Source organism: Geotrypetes seraphini, chromosome 2, assembly GCF_902459505.1.
Source record: "Geotrypetes seraphini chromosome 2, aGeoSer1.1, whole genome shotgun sequence".
NCBI lineage: Eukaryota > Metazoa > Chordata > Amphibia > Gymnophiona > Dermophiidae > Geotrypetes > Geotrypetes seraphini.
This window is the reverse complement of record NC_047085.1, coordinates 167627817-167649372: the sequence shown is the minus strand read 5'-3', so window position 1 is coordinate 167649372 and position 21556 is coordinate 167627817. Positions and strand designations below refer to the sequence as shown.

The 21556-nt window shown below is 43.2% G+C and overlaps 1 protein-coding gene across 2 annotated transcripts in view; it reads left to right on the top strand.

The window, feature by feature from the left end:
* The window catches only part of RTTN (rotatin), a 385080-nt gene that overhangs the window by 323833 nt on the left and 39691 nt on the right, over positions 1-21556 (top strand). For both annotated transcript variants that reach the window (XM_033934249.1, XM_033934250.1), the window contains one exon: positions 7425-7551. In XM_033934249.1, coding sequence (XP_033790140.1) covers positions 7425-7551 — 127 coding nt within the window. The remainder of the gene's footprint in view (positions 1-7424; positions 7552-21556) is intronic.

Genomic DNA, 21556 nt, shown 5'->3' with positions numbered 1-21556 from the left:
AGAGGTTTCTCTTTCAATGCCTTTACCCTCCCAGTCAGGATCACTCTGTACAAGTAGATACTGCTTTAGCTCTAGGGGGGTCGGATATGGATCTGGGGAGGCTCCTGCTCTCTGAGAGGACCTGAATGTGCGCAGGGTGTTCGTGCCTTCAGCACTTTTGCAGGTAATCACAGAATCCCTCCAGAAATTAAAGATAGAGACTGTAGTTCTCTACTACACAGTGCTCGCTTATAAGTGCACAAAAGCACAGACCACCTGTTTTCCCTCTAATCAAGACATTACAAAGATTCTCACAGATCATTGGGAGGTCCTGGAGGGGCCCCTTCAGGTGACCAAAACCATGGCAAGGCTCTATCCAATGGATGCTGAATTTAACCAGCTCTTTTTCCACTGAAATTGGTTTCCCTGGGGGCACAGGTTAACAAGTGTACCTCCCTTCCTCATGAAGGCAACATGGTATTAAAGGATGCCCAGGACTGCATAATGGATTATGTTCATAAAAACCTGTTTGAGGCCACGGCCTGAGGTTTGAAAGCAGCTGCGGCAGCATCCTTTATCACCCGGGCTTGCCACTCCAAGTTGCACTGTGATCCAGAGGGATCACCAGTTTCTAATGTCTGGAATGGATTATGTAGCTGATGCTCTATATGATCTTTTCAGAGTTGTTGTAAGCAAAACAAAATGCTTATTCCATTTCCACCCGCAGGATGCTATGGATCAGACACTGGGTGGCGCATTTTTCCTCCAAAGTGACCTTGTGTAAATTAACATGTAAGGGATATTTACTCTTTGGACAAGGTCTGGATGATCTAATGGCTAGTGTGCAGAATCACAAGCTGAAGTCTTTACTGATCAGCAGACCTTGAGGCCCCCCAGGGGGTACCTTTCGAACCTCCAGACGAAATTGCCAGTTCTCAGGAGGGCCTGTGGGCCTAAGATATTTTCAAGGCTCCAGACAAAGATTTGGAGGGGTCAAGTGCCCCCAATCTTCAGAATCCAGCTCCTCCACAACTCCCAAGAAGCATCGGAGGGAGTTATCAGTCTATTGGGGAATGTGGGCGAAGATTACCACAACTCGTGGGGTGCCAGACATTATACCAGAGGGGTACAAGCTCGAGTCCTTTCGTCCCCTCCCAGACCTTTTTCTAGACTCTCCGTCTGGGATGCCAGAAAAGAAAAAAGAGTGGCCAAAGTCCAAGCAAAAGTGCAGAGGCTGCTGGAGCTGGAAGCCATAGACACCGTACCAGAGGAAGACTCAGGCTCTGGCAGATGTTTGATATCTTTCATAGTGCCCACGAGAGGCTCAGAAAACTGGAGGCTGATTCTAGACCTAAAAGCAGTGAATGTGGCCCTCAAGATACCCCGTTTCCAAATGGAGACGGTGAAGTCAGTGATTGTGTCAGTGATACCAGGGGAATTTCTTGTCTCCCAGGATTTGATGGAGGTCTACTTGCACAGTCCCATTTTTCCAGAGCACAGGAAGTTTGTGTGATTCCATGTGCTGGAACAATACTTGCAGTCCACGGTCTTGCCCTTTGGGCTGGCCATAGTGCTATGGACCTTCACTAACGTAACAGTGGTTGTTGCAGCACACCTGCGCAGAGCAGGCATACAAATACATCCATATCTGGATGATTGGCTAATGAGAGCCCAGTCCAAAGGCGAAGACAGACTAGCAGTTCAAAGAGTGATTCAACTGCTGTAGAAGCTAGACTGAGTGGTCAACCTTTGGAAAAGCCAACTGGAGCTGATGCAGCTCTTGGAGTATCTGGTAGTCTGGTTCGACACAAGGGAAAACAGTGTTCCTCCTGGCAACCCGCAGAAAGAAACTTCTGCATCAGATACAGGAGTTTCGGAGCAAGACTGCTCCAACATCCTGGCATTATTTGCAGGTGTTGGGAACAATGGTTGTGACCATGGACCTAGTCCCCTGGGCAAGTGCACACTTGCTTCCACTCCAGGATGAGTTCATCTCTTGATGATGCCTGCAGAGGGATGAACTCCAGCAGCTGCCTTGGATAGCAGAAGCTCATCGCAGTCTGGCCTGTTGGGAGGAGCCCTAGTCTCTCACCAGAGGAGTTCCCCTTCACATCTCTGCATGGATGATACTGACAACAGATGCTGGCCTATACGATTGGGGGTGGGCACATTGTGATGGGCATCTGGTTCAGGGATGATGGTCCCCTTCCTAGAGGAAGTGGTTGATCAACTGCTTGGAACTTCAAGCCATCTGCCTGGCGTTTCAAGAGCGTACTGCAGAACAAAGCAGTAGAGTTTTCTCAGACAACAAAACGGCGGTAACCTCTGTCAATCACCACAGGGGCAACAAGAATGCTTCTCTATGTTTGGAGGCCCAAATGCTGGTTCGATGGACAGAGACCATTTCTTGGCGGTCTCAGCAGCACATGTCGCAGAAATGGACAATAAGCAGGTTTTTGAAGGGCGCTTTGTGCCTCCATCTTGCAGTGCGACAGCCTCTTTCAGCATGGAATCTTAATCTGGTCCTCCAGGCACTAGCTAGAGCACCCTACGAACCTCTAGAGAAAGCTTCTCTGATGGTCATTACCATCAAGACGGTGTTATTGGTGGTGATTGCCTCAGCTCAACGAGTGTTGGAACTACAGGCTTTCTCATGCAGAGATTCCTTCATCAGATGTGATCTTAAACACACTCCTATCTTTCTTATCGTAAGTGGTTTCCAGCTTTCACATCAACCAAGAAATATTCTTGCCTGCCTTCACTTTCAAAGGATTGAGAAAAAGTGATCAGATGTTGAAATAGTTGGATGTACGTAGATTCTTACTGCGGTATCTAGAGGTTATGATTGAATTGCAGCTGTCGGATCATTTGTTTGTATTGGCAGGGGCTGCCTGTAAAGGCTGACCTGTCTCGAAAGCGACCATTTCCAGTTAGTTCTATATGGCCATTTCTTCAGCCAATATCAGAAGTAAAAAGTGTCCGCCTATATCCGTGAATATGCACTCTATTAGAAGAAATTTGTACAGCGGCTCCTTGGTCTTCTCTCTATACGTTTACGAAGTTTTACAGGGTTGACGTGACAGCCAAAGAGGACTCTGCATTCAGATCATCCATTCTATTAGCAGGCTTATCTATCCCACCCTAAACTTGAGGGACTGCTTTGATTCATCCCATAGGTTCAAGAATAGAGTGTCTCACACTAGAAGGAAAGATTAGGTTCTTACCTCAATAATCTTCTTTCTAGTAAAAAGACACACGATTCCTGAAGCCTGCCCTGTCAGATGTTCATTTGCCTACTGTGACAAACCTACAGCAATCCCAAGGTTTATCACAGAGAAGTACAGTGCTCCCCCGCATATTCGCGGTCCCAGTCATTCGCGATATTTTCCAACCATGAATGGGAGGCAGGAGAGGGCAGCTGGAGCGCCCGCAAGTGAAGGAAATCACTTGCTGTATGCTCCGACCGCCTCTTCCTGTACTAAAGTCGGGCCTCACCAATCAGGAGCTGCGTGTCAAAGACAGAAAGCCAGGAAGACAGTTTTCCCTCAGAAACGTCCCAAGCTGAGGAAGGAAAGCCCTTCCACCCACTGAAGCCAAGGGTGTGTGTTTTTTTCCCTCACCTTAAAGCGAGGCTCACCAATGAGCAAGAAACAGGACGGGAGGAAAGACAGGAAGCTCAGAACGGGACTGAGCTTACCTCAGACCAGGCAGGATGTGGGAGAAGAACAAGTTGAAGGAAACCTTCCTTCAGGATTCTTTTCCTCAGAGCCGGGTGAGGATATGATAGTGGAGGACAATAGTGCTGCAGCTGAGATTTGGCCAGAACAAATGGAAGTGGCTTGAAACAAATGTGAGTCTGTTGGATGTTTTCCATGACTGGGTTTTTTTTTCCTCTGGTAAGCATACTCTGTGGGCTACCAGAGAGGGTAATTTTGTAAAGTTTTATACATTTTTCCTCTGTGCTTTAAGCTATGGGACAGTATCCTTCACTGTACAAAACAGTGATTAAATTGAGCCAAACACTGGGCAGGAAACAGCCTGTTTGGTGCTCTGATTCACTGTTCACAGAACTCTGTGAGGACACCAGCTGTTAGTTGTTACTATAGTAGCCTGTTAATTGAATTTAGCATGCATGATAGACCTTTGAAAGAGCTATGCTAGGCTGTTGCCTAGAGATAAAAATCCTGAAAGGCTCCCCTTGTTCCAGGGGGACCACGCCAGATCGAAGCAACGTGTCACTACCTGACTGCTCGTTACACTCTTTTGGAGGCACATGTGTGACACTGCTTACTGCCTCAAATGTAATGGGGCTTCTGATCATTTTGTTTCTTTCCTTTATCCAGCTTTAAGAAAGATAGAGGATGTGACTGCCACGTTGATGAACCTAGAGGGTATCTGTAGACTCTCCCACACTCTTAGTGCAGGTTGTGCTTAGGTTGGTGACTTGTTCGTTTTCACCTTGTTATGTTTTGCAAATGGTTATGTTTTGTGTTATATGTTAATGAGATGAGCAGAACTAACATGTTTCTCAGGGAGAGTCCCTATTCTGTTTCCTGTCCAGGGCTAACCATCTGCTTTGGTATGAACTGAGGAATTGGAGGACAGTCCAGAGGGCTTGGAAGGGGAGCAAAAGAATGCTAATGAGGCTCTCTACAAAAATTCTCATGAGAAGGGATTGACTCCCACAGGTTCAGGAATAGAGTGTCTTGTCTACTAGAAAGAAGATTATCAAAGTAAGAAACCTAATCTTTCCTTAAGTTCTCTGATTGTATAGATTTGAATTAATGATTTAATTTTATGCAGTCATGCCATCATTGGATATATACAGTATATAGGACTATGTTGAAAGCTTATTTCCATGTATAAAACACCTGTTGTCTATGCAAATCGACTTTTTGAAAATGTATCTCAGTCCAGCTGAAAGTATATTCATTATTCCTATTTTTACATACAGTCCAGAAGTGTTACTGCGGATATATTTATTTCTGAAGAAGAAAAATACTTATGGATTTCATTATTAGTTGTATTCACCAGTGGCTCGATGCTAACAGATTAGCCCTTAATGTTAATAAATCAAACGTCATGTTCTTTCCCTGGAAAGACAGTTCTAAACTTATTTTTCCAATCTCTATTAAGGGTACCGCTTTACAGTTGATAAGTAACATCAAGATTTTAGGGGTTATCTTCGATGATAAACTAACCTATCATAATCAAATTAATAATATTGTCACAGATCACAAACTGAAACTCAACCCAGACAAAACTAAATTCATCCTCCTAGAAAATCCCAACAATAACCAACTTAGAAATCAACTCTATCAATTACCCTTTGCAAACCATCCTAAAACTACTAGGTATGACTATTGACAAAGGCTGCACCATGCAACCACAAATAAACAAAACAATACAGAAATCTTTCGCAGTAATGAGAAACCTTAGACAAGTCCGAAAATTCTTCGATAAAACACAATTTCAGCTCCTAGTACAATCTCTAATCCTAAGTATCCTAGACCACTGCAACATCCTCTACCTCCCCTGCCCTGCAATAATGATCAAACAACTACAGACAATTCAGAATACAGCTCTGAGACTCGTCTACTCACTGAAGAAACATGACCACATTTCTGAAGTTTTCATCAACTCACATTGGCTTCCAATCCAGGAAAGAAAACAATTTAAATTCTACTGTATACTATTTAAAACTATAAATGGAGACAGCCCAATCTACATGAATGACAGCTTCATCCAAACTACCTCTACCAGGCATAGAAAAACACCCCCCCCATTCACTTACCCCCCAATCAAAGAAGTAAAACGGAAAAAACTATACGACGGCCTACTAGCCACTCAAGCTGCAAAAATAGATAACCAAATCTCCAACCTATTGATAACTACCCCAGATTACAAGATGTTCAGAAAGGAAATAAAAACTGTACTCTTCAAGAAATCCCTTAATAAAGCTTAATACCATGAATACCCCTTCTTACCTTCCCTTCCCCAACCCCTGATCCTTCTTATCCCTCTCTTGGAAACGATCACTGATCTAACTTTGTAATCCTTCTTCCATAACTTTTTGTAATCCGCTTTGAACTGAAAGGTAATGGCGGAATAGAAATCTGTAATGTAATAACAATTCTTATGTATTCCGCCTTGAACTGCAAGGTAATGGCGGAATAGAAATGTAATGTAATGTAATGTAAATCCACCTTTTACAGACTTCGTCAAATCCGTTCAGTATCTAAGGAGTCCTTTTATCAAGCTGCGGTAGGGGTTTAACGCACGTTGTTTAGCTGGCCACGGGGGTTAGCACGTGATGAAATGTCCGACGTGCTAACTAATCCCGCTAGCGCGGTTTGATAAAAGGACCCCTAAATTTCTATGTCCAAAATCTCTTAACCTTCTAATTCACTCCTTGGTTATTTCAAAAATCGATTATTGCAATGCCCTACTCAAGGGAATAGCCCAAAATGAAATTAGACGTTTACATTTCATTCAAAATGCCTCAATTAAACTTATAATGAAAGCTAAGAAATTTGATCATATCACTCCCTTTCTTAAGAAAGCGCACTGGCTCCCAGTTGCACATCGTATACAGTATAAATTAAGTCTGCTTACCTTCAAGTCTCTGTTATATAAAACTCCGGCTTTCATTTACAAATCATTGATTCCCTATACCCCAACCAGATTACTGAGGTCAACATTTATTAGTTATTCCCTCACTTAAAATTATTAATACACGGCGGCATTTTATTTTTTCTGTTACAGCTCCTCAAACATGGAACTCCCTCCCCATTTCTTAAGAGAAGAAAACAATTTAGATAAATTTAAGAGTAAACTAAAAAGCTTTCTTTTCAAAGATGCTTTTGATACTTCAAAAATTTGACTAGGAGTTTCATTTCATTTCCATAACCTCTTTAAAGTTCATTGTTTATTCCCCCCTATTGTTTTTTACCATAATTGTCTTCTTTTCTACCAGCAGTTTGTATTTCTCTACCCATCCTTTCCCCTCGTTTTTACATGTTTGTACTGTTAATCTTAACATGTTACATTTGTTTAGTTTCTGCTTGTTTTGCTGCCCCCTTAATTGTATGTAATTTTAATGATATGTTCATCGCTTAGAAATTTGAGTAAGCGATTAATCAAATATACAATAAACTTGAAACTTATTCACATTCTTTCCCTTGAAATATTTTACTTGAGACAAAATTCCAACAAAACTCTACCTGTGGTTTTGCTTTGATTATTTGTACAAGTCATGTGGATTAAAAGGACTACTGATAACTTGCACCAACGTAGCACATTTGATATTGCACCCTGAACGATCATTAAAATAGATCTATCTATCATATTGATTTTAAATATTTATAAGATATTCCAAAAAATGTATTGTGATCAACTCTTGGTTTGTTAATTTCAAACCACATGTTTATTCTTTTCCCTGATAGGCTATGGCACTTGAGGTTCATCTTGTTCCAGTCTTGCATTGTCTATGGCCATGGCTTTTGATGGATGATGTGCTAATGCAGGCTGCACTGCAGTTGCTTTGTGTATACACTGCAAGTTGTCCAGCAGGTAAGAAACATATTTGATAACCTGTTCTTGTAGTAATGAAAAATTTCCTTATTTAATATAAACAAAATTAGAGAACAGTTTGACTGTAATAGTAGTATATAAATGTAGGTATTTACCTCTCAATCCTAAATAGTAAATTGCCTCCATGCACCAATAAATGCATTGTGTTGTTATAGGATGCTCCATTTCCAAAATATGTATGAAAACAGAAAGACAATACAGTTCAAACAGATAAATTTTCCAGCATTATAACTACAATATATACTCAACTATAATCTGAGATTTTGAGGCCCCAAAATTGGGGTCTCAGCTTATAGTCGAGTCAGATGAAATTTCTGTGCTCTTCCCCGCCGTGGTGACCAGCAGCACTTCACTCTTGCTTCCTCTACCCCTCCCACACTGGCTGACATTTCTAATCATTCTCTACTAGATGCTGCTGCCGCTATCACCATTAAGAATTTCCTGAAAGCAAGCTGGGCTGGTGTGGAGCCTTGAGCATCTGCACATGCTCAAGGCCTACTGGTTCCTGCCCTCTCAGAGTTTCTGAGAGGGCAAAGCCAAGCGATCATGAACATGCACAGATACTCAAGATCCCACACCAGTCTTGCTGTTATTTTTGTGTCAGAAGCAGCGAGAGCAGCAACAGCCAGAATGGAGCAGTAAGAAATGCAAGTCACCTTGGGAAAGAAGGGAGTTGGGAAGTGAGAGAAAAGTGCTGATCACTGTGGGGGGTGGGGGAGAGGGCAAAATAGAGGCACACCAAGTGTTTGAACTGAAGAAGCTACAGGTAATAAATAAATAAATATGGGATGTGAAACAGATGAATCAAGTTGGCATGCAATGGGAAAATAAAGGGAGAAAGATTATACTTGAATACACACTCTCACTCACTCACAAACTCTCACTCACATACTATGGTTTTGCCTATGTGAAACTATCAGGCACAGACATAATGTTGAATTGCAAAGTCCATGATGCTATAGCAGTTCTCAATCTGACGCCAAAGCCTGACTTTCCACAGACATGGGAACAAAACTTTTCACTGCCTGCGAGAAATGGTGAAAAGTTTTGTCCCTGCAATTGGACGCACCCCCCTCATTCCTTACCGCCATTAACCGCTTTTGGGGGTGCGTGACACTGCATGGGTTTCCCACCCCCTTCCTCTCCAATGTGGAGCCACTGTCATTCACCCCTGGGGATCTCATTTGTAAACAGGCCTCCTTCCTGCCCTCCAGCTGCCTGCCCCCTCCACCAAAGCCAACCCGGAAGGCTTTCCTCCGATGTCAGAGCTGACGTCAAAGGAAAGACTTCTGGGTCAGCAAGGGATTCCAGTTACCTTTCCTGCATTCAGCCACACTTGTTCTTTTCAGGGATGCGGGCTGCGGCTCTTGCACGCTGTACTTGGCTGGCCTGTAAGCCATATTTCTGGTGTCAAGAGCTGATAGAGGGAAGGCTTACAGGTCAGCCTCCTGGAGTGTGAAAGAGCCACTGCCTGCGTCCCTGCAAAGAACAAGTGTGGCTGAAGGTAAGAAGGAGCAGCTCAGTTGGGCAGCCTTGAAGGGAACAAGGGAGAGAAGGAATATGAATGTTGGTGTAAGGAGGGAGAGAAAGGAGCGCATTGGGACATGGGAGTGGCACAGATTTGGGACAAAGGCTAGAAGGAAGGGAGGGGGCACAAACTTGGGACACAGAAGGAAGGGAGAGGGCATGAACTTGGGACACAAGGGAAGGGTGGAAGGGGGCACAAACTTGGGACATAGGAGGAAGGGAGGGAATAGAAAGGGAGAATTGTTAGGCATGGGGGTGTGAGTGAGAATGAAAGAGATGGTGCACATGGGGAATGGAAGAAAGAAGAAAATTGTTGGGCAGAGAGAAAGAGAGAGGAGTGGGGAAGAGAAGAATGAGAGAGAGAAATGTTGGATATGGTGGTGGAGAGGGAACAGAGGGACAGATAGAAGGGGAGGAATATTGAACATAGTGATGGAGGGAGAGATGTGGCATGGTGCTGGAGAGGGGTGATAGAAGGAGAAATGTTGGGCATGGGGCTGGTGGGCAGTGATGAAAAATGCACATGATCCAGAGGATGAGAGAAGAAGAAATGTTGGATGTGGCAGTAGAGGGAGTGGGAAAGATGCACCCTGGATCTCTCTCTCTTTCCCCACTCCCTGTACGAAGGGGGAGGGGATTATAGAATGATGAGATGGTGAAGGCAGAAAGATGGGCACAGGGAAAATACTAGAAAGGGACATATAGGAGACATAGAGAAGGGAGATGCTGAACATGGGGAACAATACATACACAGAGATAGAAGATGAATGGTGAGCATGGAGAAAGAAGAAATGTCAAATGGTCAGGAGACCCTGGCAAGTGAGTTAACAGAAGACAAAAGAAAACAGAGACCAACGCCTGAGACCAATACAATTTGAAGAATAAATGATGAGACAACAAAAGGTAGAAAAAATAATTTTATTTTCCATGTTGTGATTAGAATATATCAGATTTTAAATATGTATTCTGCTAGAGCTGGTATTAGACAATAACTGGGGACCACAAAGCCCAGGCCATGCTTCTTTAGCTTCCAGTTGGCTTAGGGCTCTCTCTGACCAGGGGGCAGTTGCCCTAGTTGCACTCCCCGAACACTACTCCTGTCATGTGTGATTGTGGTATTCTGTTAGCATGATTTTTCTGTGTAGCATTCTGTAGTAATTTGGCTTATTCAGTTTTCTTGATAGTGGAAGGGCTATTTGTGAAGGGAAAAGAAGACGGGTGGTTTTGTTGATCCTTACTCTGTATTATTTGTGTTTATAAAATGACAATTGTACAGAATATTTTATCTTTTTATACTTTAATAAAATAAGTTCAGTATAAAATCATAACTATTCAAGGCTTGTGTGGATGGGGCAGAAATGGGGACCAAGCTCTTGGGGACTGGACAGGGACTGAGCTGGTGGGGATGGGATGGGAACAGGGATGAGCTCGTGGGGATGGGAACAAATTTTTTTTCCCTCACGTCATTCTCTACCCTGCAGTTTTCATTTCTGCAAGCGAACCGTGCAGAAGTGATTCTGATCTGCTCTGCTTCTTTTTCTTATTTTTGTGCATATGTTTGTCTTTTTCTCAGTGGCTATGGTGCCTTGTTACCCCTATGGAGGGGTTCTCTGACTGTGAAAGAAAACAGTATCCATGGAGCTGTACTGTAGCTTCACAGGGCAAGCTTCAAGTGGACCTTTGGAGCTCGGAGTCCATCCTGAGACCATGCTTACCTTCTGCCCCTGTCGGAGGTTTAAGTGCAGGCTGTACGAGCCGCCAGGGTATCAGGGTGAGGGCTGTGTATATCGTCGTCCCCCCCCCAATCACGTGAAGAGGTTCTAAGGAGGCGGAGGTTTCGGTTGGGGTCTGTCCGACTGACAACCTAAAGATCCTGAAGATTGGCCTGTTCGGAAAAAATTTGAGGCATAAATTCCTTTCTCTTCACTTCAGCTGCACAGATAGAACTAACAGGCAGACATTTTGGAGACTGAGTACAGTCCCATTACTTCCTATGGGAAAATTGGGGGGAGGGGAATCTAAAAACAGGTTTTTAGCGCTTTATGGGGGTAGGGTTCAGGTCTCCCACTTTCAAGACCCCTAAATTGCTATTTTTTGTGTGTTTCTATATCATCTCCACGAGACATTTTTGGCACAAATTTTCTGGCAGCGGCCATCTTGGATTTTTATCAATCTTTTTTCCAGCTTCTTTTTTTCTGCCTCATAACCCTGCAACTTTGCTTAAAATCATTAAGGAAAAACTTCTTCACCTCTACTCAGTTGATTTTATGTGTGGATTGCGCCGGATTACCGGTGGAGGAGCGTCTGTGTACAGTGTGCCACAGCACACAAGGGGAGTGGAGGGAGCTTCAGGCCTTGTGTCCTCCAAGTTCTCTAGGACAGGGGAGGCTATGTGAGTCCAGGAAATAGGCAGGAAATCCCACCTGGCGGTGACACAAAGCACAAGTGTACTGAGTCTGGAAACACCTTGTTTTGGACCCTGATGTGTGGCTTTTCCCCAGAATTTGTTCAGCTCATGTGGAGAGCATACCTTATGGACCCAGCTCATGGGGTGCAACTGACTTCTGTGCCAGTGCCTTTCTTTAGGGGGGTCACTGCTCAGGTCCCCAGTGCCTGTCACACAGGTTTCAAAAAAATTCCATGAGATTGTCTGCCCAGAGATATTCCTAGAGCTATAGACAGTGCTACAACAACCCCAGAAGCCAGCATGCTTCGGGTTCTCACAACAGTCCTGCCTCCAAGAAGTCCCAATGACACCAGGTCCTTAACCGAGCCTCCTCATATTGGGGCCCGGTTGTCAGACTTCCTCCGGGAATGGGAACAGATCTCCTCGGACCAATGGGTGTTGGACATTATATGACAGGGACACAAAATAGACTTCTTTCGTCTCTCCCTGGATTTATTTCTGGATTCTCTGGCAAGAAGATTAAGAAGGCAGTAAAAGTCCAGGCAACGCTGCAGCCTTTTGGACATTTGGGCTGTGGAACCAGATGCCAGACTATGGGGGAGGGAGGGATGGGAAGCAGAAGAGAGGAGAGAAATGCCAAACCACAGGGGGAGAGGAGAGAGAGAGATGGAAAGGAATTGGGCTCCCCTTGTACTTCATCATGCCAAAGAAAGGCTCAGAGGACTGGAGACCCATCCTGGATCTCAAGTCAGTCAATTTTTTTCTGTGGGTTCCGCACTTTTGAATGGAAACAGTGCATTCGGTTATCGTGGCGATGTCTCCGGGGGAATTCCTTGTGTCTCTGGATCTGACAGAGGCTTTTCTTCATGTCCCTGTATTCCCGGGACACCAGAAGTATCTGAGGTTCATGTTCTCCAGCAGCATTTCCAGTTTTCAGCACTGCCCTTTGGGCTAACAACTGCCCCTCGCACCTTCACCAAGGTAATGGTGGTGGTGGTGGCAGCGACACATCTCTGCAGGATGGGGGTTCAAGTTCATCTTTATCTAGACGACTGGCTGATCTGAGCTCCGTCCAGACTGGAATGCAAGCAGGAAGTGGAGACAGTGGTCTCTCTTCAGCGCCTGCCTTCTTAAGAGTTGGAATATCTGGCAGTCAGGTTCGATATGACAGAAAGCATGTTTTTCTTCCTGAACAACGCAAACATGCTCCAGAAACAGATCATGGATCTCCTAGCGCTAGCGAATCCCCCTGCTTGGCGTTATCTTTAAGTCTTGGGGTCTATGGTGGCCACCCTGGAGGTTGTACCTTTGACCAGAGTACAGATGCAGCTCCTGCAGAAGTCCCTCCTGTCCCAGTGGTCCCTTCAGATGCCCCTTCCCTAGATGAAGCCAGCATGGAGCAGTCTGCGCTGGTGGATTCAGGGAGACACTTTAATTTGGGCATGCCTCTTTGAGACACGGAGTAGAATACTCTAATGGGGTACTCATTGTTGGGATTGCTCTATTCAGGACCAGTGAACTCCCCATCAAAAGGGTTGGTCAGTCAATTGTCTGGAGTTTTGAGCCATACGCTTGGTGCTACGAGCTCTTCAAAACACCCTACAAGGAAAAACGGTAAGGTTGTGTTCCGACAATGCCACAGCGGTGGTGTACGTGAATCGAAAGGGACTGAGAGGCTCGGATGTTGTTTCAGTGGGCAGAGTTGCACCTTCAGGCTTTCTCTGTGGCACACATGGCTGGAGTGGAAAATGTGCAAGCCAACTTTCTCAGTCACTAGGTCCTAGACCTGGGAGAGTGGTCGCTCTTGCAGAGGGCATTTTGTATCATTGTGCAACGTTGGACGTAAACCAACGGTAGACTTGATGGCCTCAGCCAAGAACTCGAAAGTCAGGCGCTTCTTCAGTTGAAGAACAGAGTCATGAAGTTTAGGACTAGACACTTGGTTCAGTCCTGGTTGACTCAGGACTTCTTTTTTGTATTTCCTCCTTGGCCCTTGGTGGGCCGAGCCATTCGCAGGATTGAGACTCATCTTGGTCGAGTGATCCTAATGGCGCTGGATTGGCCTCACCGTCCCTGGCATGCATATCTGGTAAGTCTTCAATGAGACCAAAAGCTCTGTTTCCTTTTTCATTGTAACCTGCTCACTCAGGGACCAGCTCCCATGGAGACCCTCCAGTGCTTTGGTCTTATGGCATTGCTCTTGATTCAGAAACCTTCTACTATGGCGGATTACTCTAAGGCATGGAAGAATGTCCAGCAATGGTGTGCCAGGGACCAGATGGAACTACTGAGGGCTCCTTTTCCTGTAGTCCTCGTTTCCTTCAGTCTGGTCTGGAAAAAGGCAGATAGCAGGCCTTTCCTGTTTTAGGGTGCACAGCAATTCTTGTTTACTTATGTCCCATCCGGATGTGACCAGATATTTGAGTATATCCAACATTTAATCCTTTTTTGCACAATATTATAATGCTCAGGACCATCACCCCAAATGGCCTGGTAGAATGATAAATCAGAATAAACAAACTGAAATTCATATTACAGAGGAGAGTTTATCACATTATAACAGTTCAAAGTATATTTTTCAATTAAATTATTTTTTTTAAGTAATTGTGCAATTTTAATAACAAATTTTTAGAGTGTGATGCAGATTTTAGCTGTATTGCTAAATCATTTATGCACATCTTCAAAATGATTGTGCATTTCTAAAATCTCTAGTGATACACATGTTCTAAATGTCTATCATTCTATAATATGTTTGTATTTCTTTGGTCTGATATTTTACTAATTTTACTGGAGTTCTTTTCCTTTTGTATATTGTACTTAGATTGGAAACAGCTTTGGCCTATAGTACATTGTGTTAGCTAAAGACTGTATAGTAAGTTTTAATAATAGGACATCCCCCTCTGATGTTGCAGGACCCTGGGAAGGTATGCCTTTACTATGCAGCTAAACTAGGATGGGTAATAAGAACATAAGCAGTGCCTCCGCCGGGTCAGACCATAGGTCCATCCTACCCAGCAGTCCGCTCCCGCGGCGGCCCAAACAGGTCATGACCTGTCTAAATCACCAGAAGGGGCTCCCATGCCGCCTTGGTTTCCCTTCCTAGCCCTCCGGTCTTGCACATGCACGACCTGGGTTTCTATACTTATTTTCTGGTTAGCTTTCTCAATATCCCATGATCCCTTTATCCTTCAGGAATCCGTCCAGTCTCTGTTTGAATCCTTGTACCGTACTCTGCCTGATCACTTCCTCCGGTAGCGCATTCCAAGTGTCCACGACCCTTTGGGTGAAGAAAAACTTTCTTGCATTCGTTTTGAACCTATCTCCCTTCAGTTTCTCCGAATGCCCCCTCGTACCTGTTGTCCCCTTCAGCCTGAAGAATCTGTCCCTATCCACCCTCTCTATGCCCCTCATGATTTTGAAGGTCTCTATCATATCACCCCTGAGCCTCCTCTTTTCCAGAGAGAAGAGCCCCAGCCTATCCAACCTCTCGGCGTATGGGCAGTGTTCCAGCCCTTTTACCAGTTTCGTTGCTCTCCTTTGGACTCTCTCAAGTATCGCCATGTCCTTCTTGAGGTGTGGCGACCAATACTGAACGCAGTATTCCAGATGTGGACGCACATCTCCTCCCAATGACAGCCACCACACAAGAGCTCCCATCTTGTCTTCCCCTTCCAATGGCTTGAAATACACTTTTCTACCAGTAGTTGTCTTACAGCTCCTAGTCTGCCTTTCTCCAGTTGGTAGTTAGTCTGATGGCCACTTCGTCAGCTCTCGTTCAAGCTGCCTGCAGGCTGTGTTTTTTAATCCTGTAATTGCCAACTTTTTACACATAAGTCTGGCAAGTTGGCACTCTGTGTTGGTTCTCTCTCCAATGTTCTGCCCATGAATTTGTTATATGTAGACAAGCCTCTAGTAGCATAATAAGAGATTAACTTCTCTATAGGACTTTTCTATTAATGAGTATTCATAATGCACTGTGCAGAACAAGCAATAATTAATAGCATATGGTTCTTGAAGTTTGTCATTGAGGCATGTTGTGCATAAATAAACATGCCTAAACAATACATGAGTAATTTGTGCTAGTACAATGTATTAATAGCCCCTCAAAACATGAAATTTTTCTTGTTTTGTGGGGCTATTAATACACTGTACTAGCATAAATTATTCAAATATTGTTCAGGTGTTCTTATTTATGAGCAACACATCAAACCTAAGTAACGTATCTCAAGGAACCACGTCCTTCAAGATCAAAGGATTGGAGAATTGCACTGGCAATGCGTGTCTTCACAGCCGTTTAAATACTATATTATCAATTTGATTAGATTTCTTTACTTTAGGGCTGCAAGAAGATTTAAAATATTAAGTGTGATTAATCGTGTTGTATGTTAGCAATAATCACGATTAATATGTAAGATGTTTTTAAAGGAATACAACAAACAAAAATTTCCTGAAATCAAGTTTCCTCTATCTTTCAACTACTACATATTTCCCCAGTTCTTTTTACCCTCTCAACTCTATCCTGGTCTCTCCTTTCTCTTGCCTCCAGGCCAGTGTCTCCTCTTTTCTTTTCCCCACTCACCCCTCATATCCAATATTTCTCTCCCTACCTTGTGAAACCAGTTTCCCCCTTCTCATCCTCGATCCCCTCATTGGCTCTCTCTCTTCCCTTCACACCTCCTTCTTGAGTTCAGCATCTCTCTATCTCCATGCCCCCAATGCAGCACCTCTTGCCCTCCATGCCCCCTCAAATCCATCACTTTTCTTTTTTTATGCCCCCAATGCAGCACCTCTCTGCCTTCTTGCTCACCCTCACCTCAATGCAACACCTCTCTGCCTCCTTGCTCACCCTCCCTCGATGCATCACCTCTCTCTCTCCTTGTCCTGAGACCAATGCTTTCCCTCTCCTTACCCCCCTCCCCATGCATCACTGCTCTCTCTCCTTGACCCCTCAACATAGCAACTTTCTCCCTCGTACCCCCAACCCATTCAGCAACTCTCTCTCCCCTGCCAATGTAGCAACTCTCTCCATCCTTGCTCCCATAAATTACCTGGCCTCCATTGGAATTCATTTTCTCCAGGTCTGAAAGAGGCAGCAGCAGTGTTCTCCCTAGGGCCTTTTAGCTGGGCGGTCCGCCTAGCTAATTTAGATGACCGCCCAGCTATCATCCACTGGTGAATTCTGCTGCTGCCTGCTGCTCAACATTAAAAAAAAAAAAACGGCTTGGAGATTTGACGCCTTAGCCCATAGCGAACTTATGCTCTGGGGCTCTAACGTGTGCGTGCCGGCTTCCTTTCTCTTCCCTCCGAAACCGGAAATTATGTCCGGGGGGGGAGGGGAAGAGAAGGGAAGCCGGCACGCACATGTTAGAGCCCCGGAGTATGCATTCGCTACGGGCTAAGGCGGCACTAGCCTGCAATTTGTATTTGGTGTGTGTATGCGATGGGCGGCTTTCCGATCAGGAAGACGGGCCTGGGGAGGTAAAAAATTGCTTTGGGGAAACACAGCGCCGGCATGCTTCCTGCCTTCCTGCTGCCGCTGTCATTTTCTATTCTCTATAGCAGTACTGACTAGCTCTCTCCTGGCTGGCCTGGAACTTCCTCTCCGACGTAAGAATTGACATCAGAGGTGAAGTCTTGTGAGTCCGGCGCTTATACATTCCTGGCCTGGCTCGTGGAAGCAGGGAGAAATTGGCATGGTGGCTTAGGGGGTAGGGAAAGAATCGGGGAAGTGGAGAAATTGGCGCGATGGCTTGGGGAGGCAGGGGGAGAGAGAAAGAAAGAGAGACAGAAAGAAAAGGGGAGGGGCAGAAAGAAAAAAATATTGGATTTATAGTCAGAAGAAGGAAGTGCAAACAGAGACTCATGAAATCACTAGACAAAAAGATAGGAAAAATGATTTTATTTTCAGTTTAGTGATCAAAATGTGTCTGTTTTAAGAATTTATATCTGCTGTCTATATTTTGCACGATGGCCCCCTTTTACTAAACCGCAATAGCGGTTTTTAGCGCAGGGAGCCTATGAGCATCGAGAGCAGCGCAGGGCATTCAGTGCATCTCCCTGCTCTAAAAACCAGTATTGTGATTTAGTAAAAAGGGAGGGGGTATATTTGTCTATTTTTGTATAGTTGTTCCTGAGGTGACATTGCATAGAATTGTCTGCCTTGACCTCTTTGAAAACCCGCAGAATATAAATGATAATGAACATTTTCTCTGCGTACAGTGTGCTTTGTGTTTTTTTAAAAATTTTATTGATGGTAGATCATTTTGACTTGGTCATTTTAAAAGTAGCTCGCAAGCCCAAAAAGTGTGGGCACCCCTGCTGTAGAGCCATTTCATGTATGATTGGATGAGCTATATTTATCTTTTTTTTTAGTTGTTTAAATTCATGCAGAAATAAATGGCTAGATTGAACCTAATGACTTCAATTAATGCCTTTCCCTTTTTTAAACCTCTATACCATTTGAAAGAGGGCAAATACTTCTTAAATTTAGTAAAAATATTCTGGCACAAGTGTCAAACCTTAAAAAAGGAAGTCATATTGAGCATTGGAAAATAATAATAATAATTAACTAATAAAAATAGTACACATTTAGGGCTCCATTTACTAAGTTACGATAGTAGTTTTAGTGTGCGCTTAGCGCGCGGAGGAATTGCCATGCGCGGTAGATGCTAACGCCAGCATTGAGTTGGTGTTAGTTTTCCCATGTAGCGCAGAGGTTTGCGCGCACTAAAAATGCTAGCGCACCTTAGTAAAAGAGGGGGTTAATTTTCCCCACCACCAAATTTCCCCATCCCGCCCCACCCGGCTACTTTTTCATGCCACCCGGCTGGAAAATATTTCTGGGGAGAATACTGCAGCAGTGTCGACATCCATGCTGTCACTAACTCTGCATCTGCCCTGTCTCTCTCTACCCCTTTCATCCTGTGTCTACCCTAGTATGCCAATCCCCCATCCTGTGTCTGGCATCTGTCTCATTCCCTTCCATTTCTCCCTTCCTTTTCCCTTACCCATGGTCTGGCATCTCTGTCCTCTACTTTCCTTCCTTCCTTCTTTCCCTCCCACCACACCCCATGGTCTGGTATTTCTGCCTCTTTCCCTTCCATCTCTCCCCTCCCCCTGTGATTTTGTCATCTCTGTCCTCTCTTCTGCTTCCCTTCCCTCCCTACCCCATGGTCTGGCATCTCCCTTTCCTCTCCCTTCCCTTATATTCCTTCTTTTCCCCTCTCTCCCAGGTTTGGAAGCTCTCTCCTCTCCTTTCTTCTGCTTCCTTCCTCTTCCGTGGTATGACAGCTCTTTCTCCTCTCCCTTTCCTTCCTCCCCACCCCCAATTAGGAGCAATATTTCTTCTCTTCTCTCTCCCTCCCCCCATGGAATGCTTCATGCAATGTTCAAGCCACCGGTGGTGTTAGCTGAACACATTGCCTTTGGCAGCACAGAAGCTTTCCATCTGCATGAACTTCTTGTCATTGCTGAGGCAGAACGCTGCATAGGGAGAGCTTCTGGGCCGCCAAAAGCAGCGTGTTCATCTGACTAACACTTCTTGTGATGAGAATTGCAGGCTGCATCATGGGGAATGGACCAGAGAACCGCCAATGAAAGATAATTGCATTAACCATGATTAAATTTTTTAATCTTCCCAGATATTTCAATGATATTTTGCAAATATATAAGCCAGGGTGTACATTGAAATTTGAAAAACACATGTTGCTGGATGTGGGAATAAGAGGAAAAATACATTATGTAAACACAGCAAAGTTCTCTTTTTCAGTGGCAGGTCCGGTTCTGTGGAACAGTATTCCTGGAACTTTGTTTTTGTGAGAATGTGTTAAGGTTTAGGAAGTTATTAAAAAAACATTTTTTTTGTCTGGAGATTTCACTAAAATGAAGATTTTCTGTATTTAGGAAGATTTTTGTGTTATGCTGATCCCAAAGATGTTTCATTATTTTTATTGATGTTTGTTTAACGATTTCACCTAAGTTTCAGGTGAATAATAAATATTTAAAATTAATAAATAATCTGTATTAAAGATTTAGCGTGTTGTATTATTCATGCGCTAAATCTGCAGCCCTACTTATTATACTCTGTATTATAATAGATGATTTCATTAAGTGTGATAAAGATTATCTATCACAAACAAGTTAGAGCATAGTCTTACAAGATAGACTGTTGTATAGTTAGCGATGTCAGTGTTCTCCCCATAAATTTTTTCCAGCTGAGTGGCATGAAAAAGTAGCCGGGTGGGGTGGGGCGAGATGGGGAAATTTGGTGGTGAGGAAAATTAAATGTATACTATTTTTATTAGTTAATTATTATTATTTTCCAATGCTCAATATGACTTCCTTTTTTAAGATTTGACACTTGTGCCAGAATATTTTTACTAAATTTAAGTATGCAATTCTAGAAGTGAATAATTAGATATTCGCCCTCTTTCAAATGGTATAGAGGTTTAAAAAAGGGAAATGCGTTAATGAAGTCATTAGGTTCAATCTAACCATTTAGTTATGCATGAATTTAAACAACTAAAAAAGAAAAGATAAATATAGCTCATCCAGTCATACAAGAAATGGCTCTACAGCACCTCTAATAATGTTTTGATCACTAGGTTCCTTCCTGAGGTCTCACTGAGGATTTGAAATAAATCTGATCGCCACTTCCAGACCTCTTCCACATAATTTATGGAGAGGTGTTACTGAGCCTTGAAGGAGACCTATGTGATTGCACTACAGCAAAACAAAAGAGTAGCAGATAAAGATCAAAGTGAAAGCTAGGGCAAAACAGTTTAGGTAAAGATGCAGGTAATAATTAGCAATGTATTAAAAATATTTTATTTTTATTTGCTTATAATGTCATTTTAAAGCTGCTTGATGTTAATACAAATTTAATTTAATTATTTATAGTGTGTGTGTGTGAGGGAGGGGTGGTAGAACAACACCTATGTCAACAGTAAAGTGAGAATAGGATCATTAAATCCAGTGGCGTACCTAGTATATTTGACAGCCAGTGCTGATCATTTTTTAACAACCCTCTCCTCTATATAAAAAAGTTATTTTTAGTAATAATCCATGAGTCACACAACAAAGGTGCACCTAGGAAAAGGCAGCATCTTAAACACTGCAGTGAGCACTAGAACATCAACACACGCATTGTAAAACTAAATAAGCCAGATCCTGCACAATTGATCCTGTATCGTTGATGCTAACAGAAAGCCATGTCCTTTTCATACACACAGAACATAGATACACCCTCGCTCAATATGGAATAATCTCAAACTAAAAATAGAAATTTGTAGACAAAAGTTAAACTGAACCAAGAAACCAGATTCTGCATACAATGCAACACCACAGAAACAGTGACACGTCCCCTAATACTGTTTAAAATATAAAGACAGTAGATGTAAATTTGAAAAAACTGCTACATAAAAATCACCACTTTACAAATTAGTAAATAGAAATAAAACAAATAATGAGAAATCAGAAAATACCATTTTATTGGGTTAATCCGTTTTTCAATTAGCTTTCAGAGGCCAAATCTTTCTTCAAGACACACTTGTGTCTGGTCAGGTTTAAATTAAATTCTGGGATACTGCTTCTGGAATCATCTTTAAATATAACTGAATTGTTTCCATGTGTTTGTGTGTATATGGTTTTGTATTGGTAAATGCTTGAAATAATTGTCTGTAGTATGACGCCTCAATAAAAAAAACAGTTAAAATAATATTTGAAGTGTCATCCACGATGCATAACAGCTGGTGCACCTAATGTTAATAGTATAAGTAGCATAGCAACTCAGACCTATATGTCTGGTGTCCATCCATTTTAATCTTGGGGCCCTCCAAAAATTCAGTTATGCAAAATTGCTGATGTGATCAAAGTAATTTGCCTGTATAACTGATGAATAGCTGTTTTCACATACCTGTTACAAGTATGCAATTCTTTTTTTTTGTTGTTCAATATTTTTATTATTTTATATTATAAAACAATAAGAAAAATTATACAACAACTTTAACATAGGTATGACAAGTTACACAGATATAATATCGATACATGAGC